At 33.9% G+C, this 16687-nt stretch overlaps 1 protein-coding gene across 5 annotated transcripts in view; it reads left to right on the forward strand.

Moving 5' to 3' along the window:
- CAMK2D (calcium/calmodulin dependent protein kinase II delta) overlaps nucleotides 1–16687 on the forward strand; it is a 376805-nt gene that overhangs the window by 320384 nt on the left and 39734 nt on the right. For all 5 annotated transcript variants that reach the window (XM_012558245.2, XM_023740191.1, XM_004385901.2 and 2 more), the window contains exon 14: nucleotides 9099–9147. In XM_012558245.2, the coding sequence (XP_012413699.1) occupies nucleotides 9099–9147 (49 nt within the window). The remainder of the gene's footprint in view (nucleotides 1–9098; nucleotides 9148–16687) is intronic.

Below are 16687 nucleotides of genomic sequence, written 5' to 3' on the forward strand. Positions count from 1 at the left end.
ATTTTAATGCACAATGATGACTAACATTTATACCAAGAAAAATTATATATTTTTTCTATTTGATTACATATTAAATAATCATGAAAAAATAATACTTGTATATGGAGTTGCTATAGAAATTGAATCTAAATCCTCTGTTTTACTACAGTCTGAAACTATCGTGGTGACCTAAAAATCTATGAAAACCAAATGCCTTTCCAAATAATTATGCAGTATTTTAAAGGCCATTGAAATGTATAACCTTAAAAAAAACTCAAGTCATTGAGACTGGAATCAAATGTCAAATTACTAAATTTCTCTGCCTGGGCAGTTTTTCTTCTGTCAAGGTAAATTAACAAACATTAGAAAAATCTTTCAAGAAAGATAACAGCAGGATGTTTTGACTTTCTTGGATTTCTAAACAATAATAAAATTCAACTCAATAATACTGCAACATATTTTCTACTGATTCTGTTTGGTTTCATGGGAATTTACCTTTGATTGAATGTAACCTTATATTTACATTATGTGTGTTATCTTTGCAGCCTCACCTAAATGTTTTATTTCTTTAATCCTTTTCTTTCTCTTCCAATGGCAGATGCATACATTCCTCATCAACACTTCAACATTCTTGGGAATTAGTTAATATTCTAACATTTGAACTTGGCCCAAAGTCAGTTGGTCAGTTCATATTGAAAGTATAACAGAAAATCATTTCTTATGTTTCTACCCAGTCATTTCGCCACCTGTCTGTGTGCGATTTCGGAATTTCCAGAGCTATGGTGACTATGCACTTGTGGTTCCCATTAGGATGACTTTTGCCTTTTACCAATTGCTTTACTCAGCCTGTGATTTTTATCTTCTTTCTGCTTAGTTTATTCAGTTTAGATTTCACTAATGACAGGTAATGTCTGCCTTTTTCCCAATGATACACTGGTAGAAATGTGAATATTTCAAAATTTCCAAATGTTTTATTCTCCTGTGTTTTTCTGTACCATTCAGTGGTGCAGCACTCACAGTTCCTATTAGGGTATTAATCTTCAGCACTATCCTTATATAGAAAGAAACATTTCCAATTTTTTTTTTCTCCCAGTCAATTTATCACTCCTCCTTAAAGACAAAATTATTCTGTACTCCGTGCTTTGATTCTGTAAATTCCACCGGTCATATTTTTTTCTTTTCCTTTCTCTTTGACTGGTCAATTCAGAAAAGGAAATCCAGTTCGAGTGTTCAGATGATGGTGAGGATCTCTACCTGCCAGATTTTTCCTCCTATGAAAATTCACACTTAAAAATAAAAGATCTTACTTACCTAAGTTAGTGTAAGTGGAGAAAAAAAAAGTTGTAGGACTGTTAAAGATCAGTGTTAATCAAGTACCGAACACACTACCCACTTCTACTTTTTATTATTCTTCTTTGAACTTGAATTTTTTAAATATATAAAAACTTTCTCTTTATCTATGCGCTACTAACAGGTTTAATCTTTTACTAGGACAAAGCCCAGTTTTCTCTTTGAATCTAAAGAGACCATGACATAATTAATCTGTCTGTTTACTGATAAGTGAAGAAACACTATATAATTATTTTTAAAATTGTGATCATGGTTGCTAAGATAGAAATGATTCTTGGTCCAGACATAACCGTGATATGTCCCTATAGAGTTTATAAATAGTGTAAAAGGGATCTTACAAGGAACCCATCCTAGTTAAGCATCTTTAGAGGAAATGTTTATTAACCTCAAAACTGAGTAAAATCACCAACTGAGAAATGAATATCTTGCCCTTGCATCATAAGAATAATTCAATACATCATTTAAATATTTTATTTGATTAATTTTTTAAGGAAAAATATTATACTTCCATAGTAAGAAATAAACTACATTCACAGACAAAAGTGTGAGAGTTCTTATATGTTTATATCCTATGGTTGAACCCATACTTGATATTTGACCCATACTTGATAAGAAGTTCTTCTACTCTTTTATATAGAAAGTCTTCTATTTTTAAGTTAATATTACAAAGTACCTTCGAAATATTCCCTATAGTAAAAAAAAAAAAAAAAACACTCAACTAACCTTTACATTAAAAAAAGTTCTTAACTGCGTATTTAAACATGACTGAAAATGGTAGTTGAGGCATATAGTCATTTAAATCATATTTCCTGTGCCTAATGAAAGAGGATGACTCATCCAGATAGAATGGCCTTCATTTGGAAAGAATGATAGTGTGTGTGCTGTGTATTTGTGTGTGAATGTGTGTAATGCAATGTATGTGTGTGCGTGTGTGCAGATAGGTTTGTATGCATAGGTGTGCATGTGGAACCATTTTCACTAAAATAAAGCAGTTCTTGGCAACCACAAAAATATAAAAAAAAATCTGATCTCTTATCTCAAAACAGAAATGAAAGTATCTCAGAATATTTCTTTTTGGTTCTTTGTATCCACTGATATAAACTGAATATAGCATATAAATCCATATGGTTCTTTAATCATTTAAAAAAAAAAAAAAACCCTGATCATTTGATAAGAAGTCAGCTGTGTTTTGCCAAGCACTCTTCCTGAATAGGAAATTATTTTTGTGCATATCCCTCCCCTTTTCTCATGTATTCTATACTAACATAAATACTTAATTTTGATCCCTGTCTAACAGACTTCATTATCTCTTATCTCTTTTTAGCTGTTGCACTACATTTATGTTGAATTCTGTGCACTTTGATTTAAAGAAAGTTTTTAAACAAACTATCTGCAAAATACCAATTGATGATTTAACATTTAAAGAGTTTTCCAGTAAAGGACACCAAAAGTTTCTATTTTTCTGCATATCACAGAGCACAGTGTTACAGCTTATTTAAGTAATACTAATACCTAATAATCACACAAATGTGAATTAATAGAAAAGCAAAGTATTACATACCTAAATTAATTTCTGTCACCTTCTGTCTTCCTCTCAGTGCAGTTTCAATAAGATCTATAGGTATAAAGTATAAAAGAAAAGAATTCAAGAATTCACAGAAAGCCCAAAAATTAAATTGGTATAATCACTTGCAAAATACTCATTTGATATTTATTTTGTGTAGTATGTTATTCTCGTTAAGTCCTTAAGTACACTTCTATTGAAATGATGGGGATATATTCCTTTAGATAATAATACCTAGATAATATGGTGCTAGAAAATGAATGTTAATTTATATTTCTGTTTGATAACCATAATATAAATTGTCATGCATCAGTTTAAAAGAATATCGATTATTACTTTTTTAGTCTTTGATTCTTCAGTGCCCAGACTCAATTGTAGCTTCAAGTTGCCACTTGTCTACAAAGAGTCTACCCTGTGGGCTCATTACAATACTTACTGACCCTCTGAGTTGCTTTCACAATGTCCCTTGCACAGTGATAATGATGTTTAAGGTCAAACTCAATTATGTTAAAGCAACGGAATGACATTACCAAATATAGTCTTCAACAATAGCACTGACACTTTGACAGGAAACTTAGTATTTTCTTCTTAAACAACTGTGAAAAATAAAGTCCTTTTAAATTCAGAATATGGTAAAAACTTTGATTTGCCCATTTACAATTGAAGATGTATTTTTAAAGGAGAACCAGACTTATCATTTTTTAAAAAAATATTATAAGCCTGCATTTCATCAGAAGATCTAAGCTTTTAATTGGATAACTACTAAACCAAGTGCTGATGGCTCCCCAGAGAGAGACGGTCAATATGTGACTTCAGGCTCAAGAAAAAGATGAAAAAAGGAATGTATTCGTAACGGTGAACAATTGGAAGCTGGGAAACAGAATCCAACTTGAAGAGTATGAAAATGTTTATATTCATTTCATACTCTGAATCTTGATCAGAACTCCATTGAAGCAGCTCTTTGTCTGTTTGCTAAGATGGCACAGCCAAAGCAGCCCAGTCTGTTGTATCATTCTGCCATCACAGCTACGGTCCTAGCCTGTGTGTGACCATTGGAGACTAGATGTGATCACCATTCCTGTCGTCATCACAGTGTCTTTCACATTCATCTTCAGTGGCTCTTTATTTTCATGTCTATATTGCCATGTAGACATGCTGCATATAAAGACATTGGCTATCAAGGGGTTTAAGGCATCTCTGTTTCTATTTTCTGCATACCTACAGATAAACAACAAAGCCAACGTGGTAACCAGCCCCAAAGAAAATATTCCTACCCCGGCGCTGGTATACCTGGACTCTTTGTAACCCTTCTTAAGTTCTTTACTGTTTTCTGTTGTTTCTCTCATTTGCTTTCACTATATAGCTGTGTATATATACAAATATTTTATTTTGTTGGGTTTTTTTTCTTTTGCTTTCTGAGATATAAAAAAATTTTTTTTCATTTTTTAAAGTGGTTGTCAAGCAGTATGTTTCTAACATGAGATTCTGTCACTTCATTGTTGAACATTGTACTGATAGCTGTGGTCTCTGTAGTTGAAATTGTTCGCATGCTGCCTAGAAAGACAGTAGAATGCGCTTTGGTTGCTCTTAGCTCTTCTCCTGATGATAGCTCTAGATTATGCAAAACAATGGGTTCTTCCCTTCATGACGCAAGTGTTGACATCAAGGAGAGCTAACACGATTATTGCTAGACAACCATAAAGTAGACCTTATTCAGTTTCTATTTCCCTCCTATTAAAAGCCAACAGGGCTTTGTAAGACCTCATTTTCTGAGATAAAGAGGCACTGGATAATTTTAAAGCTTTTTGTTAGTTGTGTTTTAAATTAATTTATCACTGTTTCACTTTAATCCAAAAAATAAAATAGCATAGCATAGAGCTTTGAATTTTCAATGGAACCCAGTTTTTTTTTCCATTTCAGTCAAATCCACACTATAAAAATTAAATCAGTTTAATACTTTGAGACAGCGTTATGTTAAAATTCAGAATTTGAACACTAGCATTTAGTGCTCTTGAGTTCTATAACATTTCCCCAAAACTATTCCATATATTGATTTATGATTTTCAGAAATGTTTCTGATTTTTTGACCGTTCTCTATACTATTAAACCAAAAAACCAAACCCACTGCCGTCAAGTCAATTCCGACTCATAGTGACCCTATAGCACAGGGTAAAATTGCCCCATAGAGTTTCCAAGGCTATAAATCTTTCTGGAAGCAGACTGCAACGTATTTCTCCCACGGAGTGGCTGGTAGGTTCAAACTGCCAACCTTTCGGTTAATAGCCAAGTGCTTTAACCACTGCACCACCAGGGCTTCTTTCTGTACTGTTAAAAAACCAAACCCGTTGCTGTCAAGTTGATTCCGACTCCTAGCGCCACTATAGGACAGAGTAGAACTGCCCCATATGGTTTCCAAAGAGTGGCTGGTGGATTCGAACTGCTTACCTTTTGGTTAGCAGCCGAATGCTTAACCACTGCGTCACCAAAAATAAACCAAACCCATTGCCATCGAGTTGATTCTGACTCATAGCGACCCTATAGAGCAGAGTAGAACTGCCCCATAGGGTTTCCAAGGAGCGGCTAGTAGATTCAAACTGCTGACCTTTTTTGGTTAGCAGCCATAGCTCTAAACCACTGTACCACCAGGAGAATCAAAAATGTTAGGGGCTTATTTCACTTGGGAGGGGCTCAACTTTAGAACGTTTTAAGGAAGGACATGTCATTGTGGATAGCAGGTTATCTGCTAGTAAAGAACAATATTGATCACAGCTCTATCCAGGGAAAGGAAGAAGAGAAGCAAATGATAATGGTTTCTACGTAGTGCAGCATAAACTGTGGTAGAAGGGAGATCTTAGAGATGGAGACTGCCTATGGGAGAGAACTTCCAGTAGTTGCAGTAACTCTCAGTCACCAAGACATCATGTAACAAGAGTACCAAGCATGTCATTGATGTATGCACGCTAAATCTTTTTTTTGTTTGTTTCCATCAGTTATTTGAGTGTTATTTCCCCTTGAGAATATTTCTTCAATTTTCTGGTAGAAGATTCAATTTTCTGGTGGAAAGACATGACTTTGTAGCCAAACCTTCTATACATATAGTTCATAAGGCAGAAATTTTCCTTTAAATATGAATTAACACAGGATTTAACAGCAATATGTCTGTAAGTATAGTGATTATATCATTAGTAGCAGGACCATTAAATGTTTCTTGGAATTTCTTATGGTCTTTGGAAATGCATTCTGTAGAATAGCCTTTTTTTTTTTTTAAGTGTAGTCCAATGGTTCTAGATTTTCCAAGGGTACTCAGCTGTGTCTTATGATGATGATGCCATAATCAGTATGGCCGAAAAATATCTCAAAGCAATACAGCTGAAAAATATCTTCACAAAGAATTTGAGATCGTCTCAAAGAGTTCTATCTCCAGTGTCCTTGTGCAGTTTTCTATGGGACAGACTTTAAAAGGCCACCCATTAAAGAAGAAAGAAGAACTCTATCTGGCATAGGACTCTGTGAAACAGTGAGTGCCTCTTTAGGTCTCTTAACTTCAAAGCCTTGTCTGTATGCTGATCAAGAATAAGGTCTTTTGCATGCTGCTGCTGCTGGCTAGGGAGGTGTCCTCTCTCATGGGCTCACCTGGGAGATCTTTCATCAGAGACCTTGTCAGCTGCAACCTCTGACAGCAGTTAACATCGCTTTAGCTCTTGTCATTATTTAGTTGTGTCAACTGGCTCACTCTGCTCTTTCCCTCACACTAGTAAGAATGTACTTACCAATGCGAACTGTTTCTTTCTCTATTTTGTTCTCACTCAGGAGCCCCAAACTACTGTAATCCACAACCCTGATGGAAACAAGGTATTCAGAAAGAATCAACATCATCTTGCTTTCACAAGATTACACATCTCATCAAATATTCAAAGCAAAATTAATTCATTATCTAAAAATAGGAAAGAAAATCCTTACCCTTTTTCTATGGCACTTTTGGGCCTAATTTTGTAGAACTATTACACCTACTTCTTTCAAAACAAAAAAGAATGCTATCTTGAAAAACAGATGAATGGTACCATTAGTCAGAAAGTCAGAAAATCAGGTTAAACATTCATAAAGTCTTTATGTCAAGATGACTGTGTATCTTTAGTGATTCCATCTGGTCTTTTTTTTTTCCTCCATGCCTGTTTGTGCATTTTACTGTAGACGTATTCTGCATGAAATTTTAGAATTTCTTGCTATATCATCCCACTATCTTCAAAAAAATCAACTTGAATTCATAGGCATTTGTTTAAATATAGTATTACTTTTGAGTTCTATTCAGTTTTGTTGTCATAGTAGTTTTTTTTGTTTGTTTTGTTTTGCTTTATTCTCAACTTTCTGTTGATGTTGTTTGACATGAATTTGAGGAGAATTAGGGAGTTTCACTTGTGAAATGTGTTTGTTTTTGTTGAGTTATGTGCATTTCAGTAATGGACATTTAACTACTTATACTGAATGAAGACTGTAATATTCCCTATACACTGTAAATTCATTGCACAGCATGTTAACTAAATAACTGTACTTGCATACATGTCTATAGGATGAAAGGAGACATTTTCTGAATGTATGTTTCAAGTTTATTACTTCTCATACATTATTATATCTCTGAAGGTAGAAAAATACTTCGCCAGACTTTTATCAAATATTAAGTATAGTCATAAGTCTTCTCCTTAATTTATCAGTAATGTTCAAGTCTTAGCAGACAAATTTCCTCTGGTTTAATGTTTAATGAGTCAATATTAAAATTGTTAAAGTAAAAAGCATAAAGTGTTAACGTTCTTTAAGATAAGGTTTATTTTGTAACCATAACACTTAAAATGTTTTAAGTCCCTAAAAGACTTGTAATCAGAACAGTCACATATGAAAATAAATTCTTTAAATATCATTAGCAAATGAAAGATCAAGCAGTGGACACTTGGATAGTGCTAGCTATTATCAGTTGTAAGAGTTGCTGCATGATATTTCTTGCTTACATGAATTAGTTTATTTTTACAGTGCATGAGTTTACCTTCATCTTGAGTTTATATTTGAACACTGGGTCACAATAAGAAACGCATGAAGACTTTTTTTTGGTTTTTGTGTGTATGGAGACTCTGGATACATCTTTAGTTTGCCCTTTTGCTTTAAATATTATATGTAAATTTATAAAAATAAATCTCAAAAAGGATATTAACTTGTGTTTGCATCATTTTCCAAAATTTGGTTTTCGTCACTAAGCATACAGCTATTAATTGGAAGTTTGCTTCCAGTTTTTTTCAGCTCTAACCTTTAATCATTCCAACAAGCAGAAAACTGTGTCTTATGAATATTGCTATATTTCTTTGCTAGAAAATGTTTTACTAGTACATTATTAATGGCAAATTTTATCAAACCATTTTAAGGAACGTATCTTATTATTGGCAGTTACAGTGTCCTTTTAAGTGTGCTTACTAATTTCAATTTCATTTGTAGTTTTACAAAGAAATAGCTTTGTCTTTTTATTATGGGAGGAGGGTTCTTATCAATGACAGCCAGCTTCTAATTTAGAAATGAATGAAAAATCTAATTATCCTTGAAAGTAAATTATTCATCATGAAGCTGTTGTGCTAATTACAAACATGAAAATTTTTTAAAAAGTACTTTCAGCATATCTCAGCTTAGTAGCCTTAGCATCTTCATCAAACGTTGCAGTGCAATGCCTGTCGCTCTACAAAGGAATAGAGCGAACAGACTACAAACTCAATGCTTGACATGTGCCTTACACAGAGAAGGTACAATTCACTATAGTTAGGAATGCAAATTTTCCTGTTTTAAGGTTCATATTCATTAAGCTAACATATTTAATTTTTCATAAGTATACCGAAAAAGCACATCTTATGGGGCACGGTAACACAAACACATTCTTTAAAATAAATAGCATAGTTCTGCTGCTTCCACAAATTGCTTGGAATCATACAGCTTCCGAGATTAGGCGACCAGAGTACTCCCTTTTTGAAACGTGTGCAGCATTTTGGCATTTTATTTCTGTTTAAACCATGTAATGTATTTGTTTATTTGCATGTCAGCATATGCACACAATCTGCTGCAGAACTTTGCATGATATGTATACCACTAGCCATACTTTCATATCAATTTTTTTTAAGAAGGAAAAACCAGACTGTTTATTGTTTGCAACTTAAAAGTGTTTTCTTCTCAACAGGAGTCAACTGAAAGTTCAAATACAACAATTGAGGATGAAGATGTGAAAGGTATGATTAAACCAGAAATGGAAAATTCTAACTCAGAACTCCACATATTTCAGGAAAAAAAAATACATATCTATCTATCTACCTATCTATCTACCCACTGCCCTCAAGTTAGTTCCGACTTATAGCAACCCTGTAGGACAGAGTAGAATTGCCCCATAGGGTTTGCAAGGCTGTAAATCTTTACAGAAGAAGACTGCCACATCTTTCTCCTGCAGAGAGGCTGGTAGCTTGGAACCGCGGACCTCTCGGTTAGCGGTGGAGTGCTTTAACCCATGTACCACAAAGGCACATACATATACACATTTGTTTCAGAGAACTAAAAGTTTGGGAACTAGACCTCTCCTAAGACACAAAAATGCTTTTCTTTTTATAAGTACAGTATTATTTAAATTATATGGATTTATTTTGTCAAGTTTTTTCACATATTTTCTGTATTTTTTGAAATTATAGACAACATGATATACACAAACACACTGATTTTAAACTAGTAATTTGGAAACATAATAATCAGTTGTAAATTAATCAGTCAATAGATAATAGAAAATATATGTACATTGAGTGCATTCATGACCCTGTCTAGAAAACAATCTATATTCAAGGATAGAGTATGAAAAAAGTTTTTTGTTTTTTTTTAATTTCAGGTGGTCTTAAATGGATATCAATGGAATTTAGTATTTGTATTTGGTAATCTTTTTATCCTAGGTTTTCATGTACTTTCCTAATTTATTCTTGACCTTCATTCAGTTCAGTTGCAAGCACTCTTTTAGCTAGAGGTAAGGATCATTTCTAGCATTTTTACTGACATCTCAGTGCTTCTGCACACACATACTAAACACACATTTGAAATTAACTTACTCCTTTACTATATTGCTGTTTTAGAAATGTTAATTTTGCCTTCTTTGTTTTTGAAGTTTTGTATTTTTATTTTTGTAGTTCAGTGTACTTAACTACAATCTGTACTTGTTTAGAAGCTATTTCACAAAAGAAAGATCACACTAGGGATATTTAACACAGAAGTTTAAAAGAAAAGAAAATATAAAATAATTTGGGAGAAATGATCTATCAATTAAGTAAACATTATCTAGAAAGATTGTTTACCTAAAATGTTGGTTGTTGTTAGGTGCCGTTGAGTGGGTTCTGACTCATAGCAACCCTGTGTACAACAGAACAAAACACTGCCCGGTCCTGCACCATCCTCACAGTTGTTGTGATGTTTGAGCCCGTTGTTGCAGCCACTGTGTCAGAATAACAACCTTTAATTCTATAGGTATAATTAATAAGATACAGCCTTGAAAAGTTACATTCATGTTATGGAATAAAGAACCTGGAAATTCTCAGGTCAAGGAGATGTATAGGCAATTTAGGAAATAAAAATGGTTATAAACCACAAATTGTGAGTCACCTCTGCTGACTTTTTCCTCTTTGGTTGAATAGAACAGCTGCCACTATTAAAGTGTGCTCTGTATTACTAGTGCACTGACCAACTCTGCTAAAGGTAGTCAGTCATTATTTTTACAGTGGAAAGGCGGATAGCTGTGTAGAGGTTTTATTTAGTAGGCCTATTCATCTTGTTCTTGCCCCCGAGCTTAAATTTGAACTGGGATAATTTTATGAATCATTGATGCCAGTCACATTAAAGAGATTCTTCTTTTAAAAAAAAATAAATAAATAAGCAGATGCATCCATTTAGCTTTCCAGTGATTCAGAAAGCATCATCTTCACAAGTGCTTTGGATTTGTTTGCTCTTTCAGCTAATCTTAAAGTCATGATCCCATACAGGCACGCACGCCACGCTTTCTGGCTGGCCATCTCATAGGCAGCACACCTAACACCAGCACCTACACTGACATTGTGTCATGTGTGGTACATGATCCCTCAAATATATATCACATGCTTCCTGCACCAAATGCAGTGCACATTCTGCCCCGTCCCTGAGGACTAACCTGGAAGTGACAGCTGCTAAGTACTCCCCACTGTAAAAAACATAGAGAGGAAAATATGCACATGATCGTGAGCTACCCAAAGGGAAAAATGAAACAATGGCTACCTTTTTCTGGCTTTTAGTAGGGGAAAAAAAGTGGAGAGGCCAGCTCTTCTCAGAGAAGGAGGACAGTAGAAATCACAGTAGATAAATGGTCCTTCAGTCAGGGGAAGCTGGGGCATCGTAGAGAGGAAGCGTTTGTAGAAAACCCATATTGCTTTAACTCTGCTTGTCCGGTTACGATTCAAAATGACTTTTGGCTCTCATGACGCCCCAACCTATGGCTTACTCTTGAATTGTTTGTAGTCTATCTCAGTTTCTTCGTTTATTCAGCAAATACTTATTGAGTGCCTACTGTTTGCCTGAGCTCCATGTGCTTCTCTTTGTTAACTGCTCTCAAGAGTTTTCAATGATTCAGAGAAAAATTCTATATGTTTTACATGAATCTTTTATGTTATAATTTAGGTTTCTTTCTCTTACTTAATTCGATAGACATCACAAAATCTTACTGAAAAAGTAAGAACCAAGACAAATGCATTTAATACCTGAAAGTCCTTTCATTTCCTTTTTTTTCCCCAAAACCTTTAACATTTAGTTGTAACTGCATTTTCTTTCCCTAGTTGTCAGTCATTCTGAGGGACTTGCAATGTTTTACAACTCTTCTTTTTAAAAAAACTCCATGAGTTCACTGTTTTCTTTCTCCAAGACAAAAGTGTTGATCTCCTAGTGTTTAAGACCTTTTGAGCAACTCCTTAATTTTGTCCTGTATCCTAAACCCCTTTTAAAAAAAAAAATAAAGACCTGTTGCCGTCGAGTCGATTGCAACTCACAGCGACCCTATAGGACAGAGAAGAACTGTCCCATATGGTTTACAAGGAGCGGCTGGTTGATTCAAACTGCCGACCTTTTGGTTAACAGCCAACCTCTTAACCACTGCGCCACCAGGGACCAAGTATTAGCTCTGATCAGAAAGCTTAACAGCAAATTCAGTATCGTGGAGAGATACTAACAGTTTAAAAAACAAATGGGAGTCTCAATGAAGCATAGTTATTACCATAGAAGAGCAATAGTAATAACAGCCTGTTAAGCACTCAAAAAAAAAAAAAAAGCTTATTTTCCTATTAGAATTTCCCGATTTGAAAGAATTGATGTTTTTAAAATATGAATGATTTGGGTCTAAAATTGTTGAATAGTCATTTCTATTTTGAAAAATTTCTAGTAAAACACTTTTTTTTAACAATTTATTTTATTTTTGTTTTTGTTGAGAATATACACAGAAGAACATAAACCAATTCGTTTTTGTAGTAAAACACTTTTATTAAAAAAATAACTTTTTGGACTTCTCAGGTGTTATCAAACAGCTGTCATCATTAGACTTTTATTTGTAGCTGACAATACTAACTCCTCATGGGTATGGGGTGTCTGAAGCCAATGGTACGTAGCAGTGGTCCTTTCCACTCTATACATTTGAAGACTGTCCTTTGCTTTGTGACTGTAGCCACAGTTTGCAGGGCCTGTCGCTGTATGCCACAATGCCTCTCCACTTCATAACCTGCCCCGCACCATTGGTGAGAGTCAGCTGCTTCATCCCTGATGGGCGTGCATCGGTTTGGTCCATTTGCTCCTCTTTCCCAGCATTCCAGAGTTGTGCAGCATCTGTCGAAGTTCGGTTCCTGTATGGCCTTATGGCATCTCTGTTACTCATCCTACCACCGTCTCAGCTCACCATTCAGCAGCTGCTTGGATCTCTTGCTGCATTTCATCTTTCTTACAGTTCTAGGCCAGTGGAGCTCTATACCACAAACAGAAATTTATTGCTATGAAACTGTGTGGGAACTTCATCCTTATTTGTTCTCTTTTTCTTTTTGCTGGCAAATACGTTACGGTAACGAAGCTACATATCATGTTTGCAGAGGTCCCATTTAAAGGCAGAGGGATTGACACTCTTACCATTTGAGTGGGGCCTGGTTTTTGATGACACCTGGATGTCATAGTCACAGCTAAACTATGGAATCACGTGATTAACGACTTTTTTGTACATGTCTTTTATAAATCTGTGCATTACTGGACAGTGTGCTGGCTAAACACTCTGATTCAGTTATTCTTGCATTCTGTTTTAGCAATGATAACCTTCATTTCTATATAGGATTTCCTGGTACAGATGGTCATATGAAGCCAGTCTTCTTCAGATTCCCTTATCAGGACTTGTAACTCATCAGGACTTGTCTTGCATGCAATTCTCTCTACAAAAGAAAAACTATCTGCAAATCAAGAAACTCCTGGATATTGTATTTAAGGACTTTTGATAAATATCTCATTCTATGAGATTAAAAGTGTCTTAGAAGACATGAAGTGTAGTATATAATAACTTCTTTCAGGTTTCTAATCCAAACTTTGATTTTAAAAAGAGGTCTGTGTAGCAATTTCTTGTCTGAATATATGTATCTACAGCCTGTTTATCTTTTAACTTTTAAATCAGAATCAGTAGCTTATAGGACTGATGCAGAATTCATTTTACTCTACTAATTGGTTCAGTTTAAAATAGTCTCATTTTCTGAGTTGTTTTTTCTTTTTCACAATTCTTTCTATTTCACCTTCATACTCACTCTGGGTTTCTCTTTGCTTTCTGCCAGGTTTGTATCTTAAATTTGCCAGTGATAGCCTCAGACTTGTTTAGTCTTACTGATAAAATACGGGGTCAAAAATGTTGCCAACCCCAGCTTAAAACAAAGTCTGAAATCAAAACAAAAACATGTGAATACTCATTTTATCATTAGCAAACATAAGCTTGCTCTACCTTAATAAACTTTCTCATCTCAAAGTTTCTATAAATGGTTTTTCATACAAATTTGTGAAACTCTGAATGCAGTTTTAGAAATAATCTGCAGCAAAAATAATGTAGCATAAATTTATAAAATATTGCATAAATTCTAAAAGAGTACCCATTACAAGATTACTTCATCAGTTCTAAAGCTTGATTAAGTTATCAGCTTTTTAACTTCAAATTCATTTTAATAATTCAGAGATTAAAACTAATATTTACTATGGATAGGTATTACTTTATGTGGGAGTTAAAAAATAAGAGGTAGTCAGACTCAATTTATATAATTAAAAATTTTATATTAAGACTTAGTTTACATTATAATATAGTTGCATATATGTATTGAATGTAAAACTTCCTTTTGTCCGTGTATCTATTTTTTCCTTAATAAAAATGGTCCAATTTAATAAGCTGCTAAATTTAAAGTTCTGTGTAAGTTTTAAAGTAGTTTATTACTCCATCTGTTGCTTTTGTCTTTTCAGATTGTAATTTTGTTTTTTCCCTAATGTACAGTGCAAAATTTCAGCAAGGACCAGATTGGAATCTGTAGTCTGCATGCTGTTTCTAATTCCATCCTTTATCCAACTTGCTTTGAGCAAGTTATATAACTTCCCTGTGGCTCACATTTCCTCCAAACAGCAGAGTTTAGATATTAAAATCTATAATGCAGAGTTTTATGCTTTATTTTTTGCCCCTCACTTTAATACTATTAGTAGCATATTATGAAGTCTTTTATATTTTTTTAAAGTATGTGTAGTATATATTATAAAATAATGTATATAAGATAATATAGATGTTAATAATATAAGGTATTAAAAATAAATTATAGAAATTGTTCATTAAAAGTTGAATAAATTGCTACAGTTTTAGGGACTATTGTAACAATGAGAAAAATGTTGTCCACTAAGCTGTATATCCAAAATATTATTATTGCACTAATGGACTGTAAATTTAGTCCTTTAAATACACGCCAGTAAGAATTATTATAGGGTTGTGTTTCATGTCTCTCAGGTATCTACTGTACAAAATTACTTCAACTAAATATCTGAAAATACTGTTAGACTCATTAATTTCTACGTAAAAGTTTAGCCATAATTATTTCTTAGGTTTTTATTAACTATAAATATTATATAATTCTGAAGTTATGTATTAGAACAAAATAATTATTTGAGTTAAATACTACCTCCTTTTCTGAGTTTGAATTATTTTCTACCAAGAAATATTTCTAGAAATGATAGGAAATTATATGTTTATATCATCTAGTGATTCTTCTTGTAAGTCAGTAAAATCGTCCTAAGTTTTTTACTGCTAAGTATTTGTGCTGTAATCTCTTTGATTTGCCTAGAAGAAGATTAAGTCTACAGTATTTAAAGAAGTAAATTTTAGCTGTGTAAATGCATTTTTATATTCTACTAAGTCGTTCAGTTGCAAGTCATTTCAATTTCAGACCAATATGTTAAATGTAGGACAAAGATACTATTAGCAAGGAGAAGCAGAGGAGGCATTACTGAATGAAGGAGCTTACTGAATAAAGGATTTTTGTTTGTTTTCTGCATCTAGACTGGTAACATTTTCATTATTCAATTTAATGCAACAAATATTTTATGGGCACCTAGAATGTGCAGTGTACTAAATGGACACTAGCCACATTTCTTGTGCTCATGGGGCAAGTCTAGAAGAGACAAAGATGATTGTTCATCATAATGTACCAAGCAAATTAACAGACTTATTCAAATGGCTAAGAGAATTTCAGATTTTCTGGGCTAATGCTCATGAGTTATAGGGACTATATGCTAGCATAAATCCCCAGAGAGAGAATTGTTATAAGTAGCACTTAACTAAACTATAAGAGTCATCATCCCATGGGAGGAAACTCAACTGTCCTAAACATTTCCAAGCCTCAGAATGTTACATGATCAATCAATTTAAGATGATGTAAGTATTGGGAAGCAAAGGCTGGATATAAGGAAAATATAAAGGTGCTCTAGATCCAGTTTTAGAATTCCTGTACTTGAAGTTGTTTTTAGCCATAAAGTAACTATGTAATGCATGTATTGGCTAGATTTAGTGGCATATGTTTTCTGTCCCTATCTGGGCTGTGAGTTTCCCTTTCCAAAGATCTATGATATTTTAAGACTGAATTATTGAGTTTTCATGATAAGAACAGTTTTGAGGTAAGAAAAGATGGAAAGAAGGAACTATTTAGCATCTTTTTTTATTATTTTCTTTTGAAATTGAGTTTCTAGAAAACTGATCTACTTTGAATGGGCTCATATTCATTCACTGTCATATCTCTTCAGTAAGTGAGAGACTTAGTTAAATATTACTGATTTAATCCTGGTTCCATCAGCTACTATGATAGCTTAGCAGAACTTTTTTTTTTCTCTTTTTTTAATTGTGCTTTAGGTGAAGATTTAAAGAACAAATTAGATTCTCATTAAACAATTAATACACATATTGTTTTGTGACATTGGTTGCCAACCTCACAACTTTTAAACACTCTCCCCTTCTGGACCTTGAGTTCCCAATTGAGAGCTTTCCTGTCCACTCCTGCTTTCTCATCCTTGTCCCAGGGTTGGTGTGCCCATTTAGTCTCATTTTGTTTTATGGGCCTGTCTAATATTTGGCTGGAGTGTGAACCTCAGGAGTGACTTCAGTACTGAGTTAAAGGGTGTCCAGGGGCCATACTCTTGGGGTTTCTCCAGTTTTTGACAGACCAGTAAGTCTGGTCTTTTTTT

Source organism: Trichechus manatus, unplaced genomic scaffold (assembly GCF_000243295.1).
Source record: "Trichechus manatus latirostris isolate Lorelei unplaced genomic scaffold, TriManLat1.0 scaffold00150, whole genome shotgun sequence".
NCBI lineage: Eukaryota > Metazoa > Chordata > Mammalia > Sirenia > Trichechidae > Trichechus > Trichechus manatus.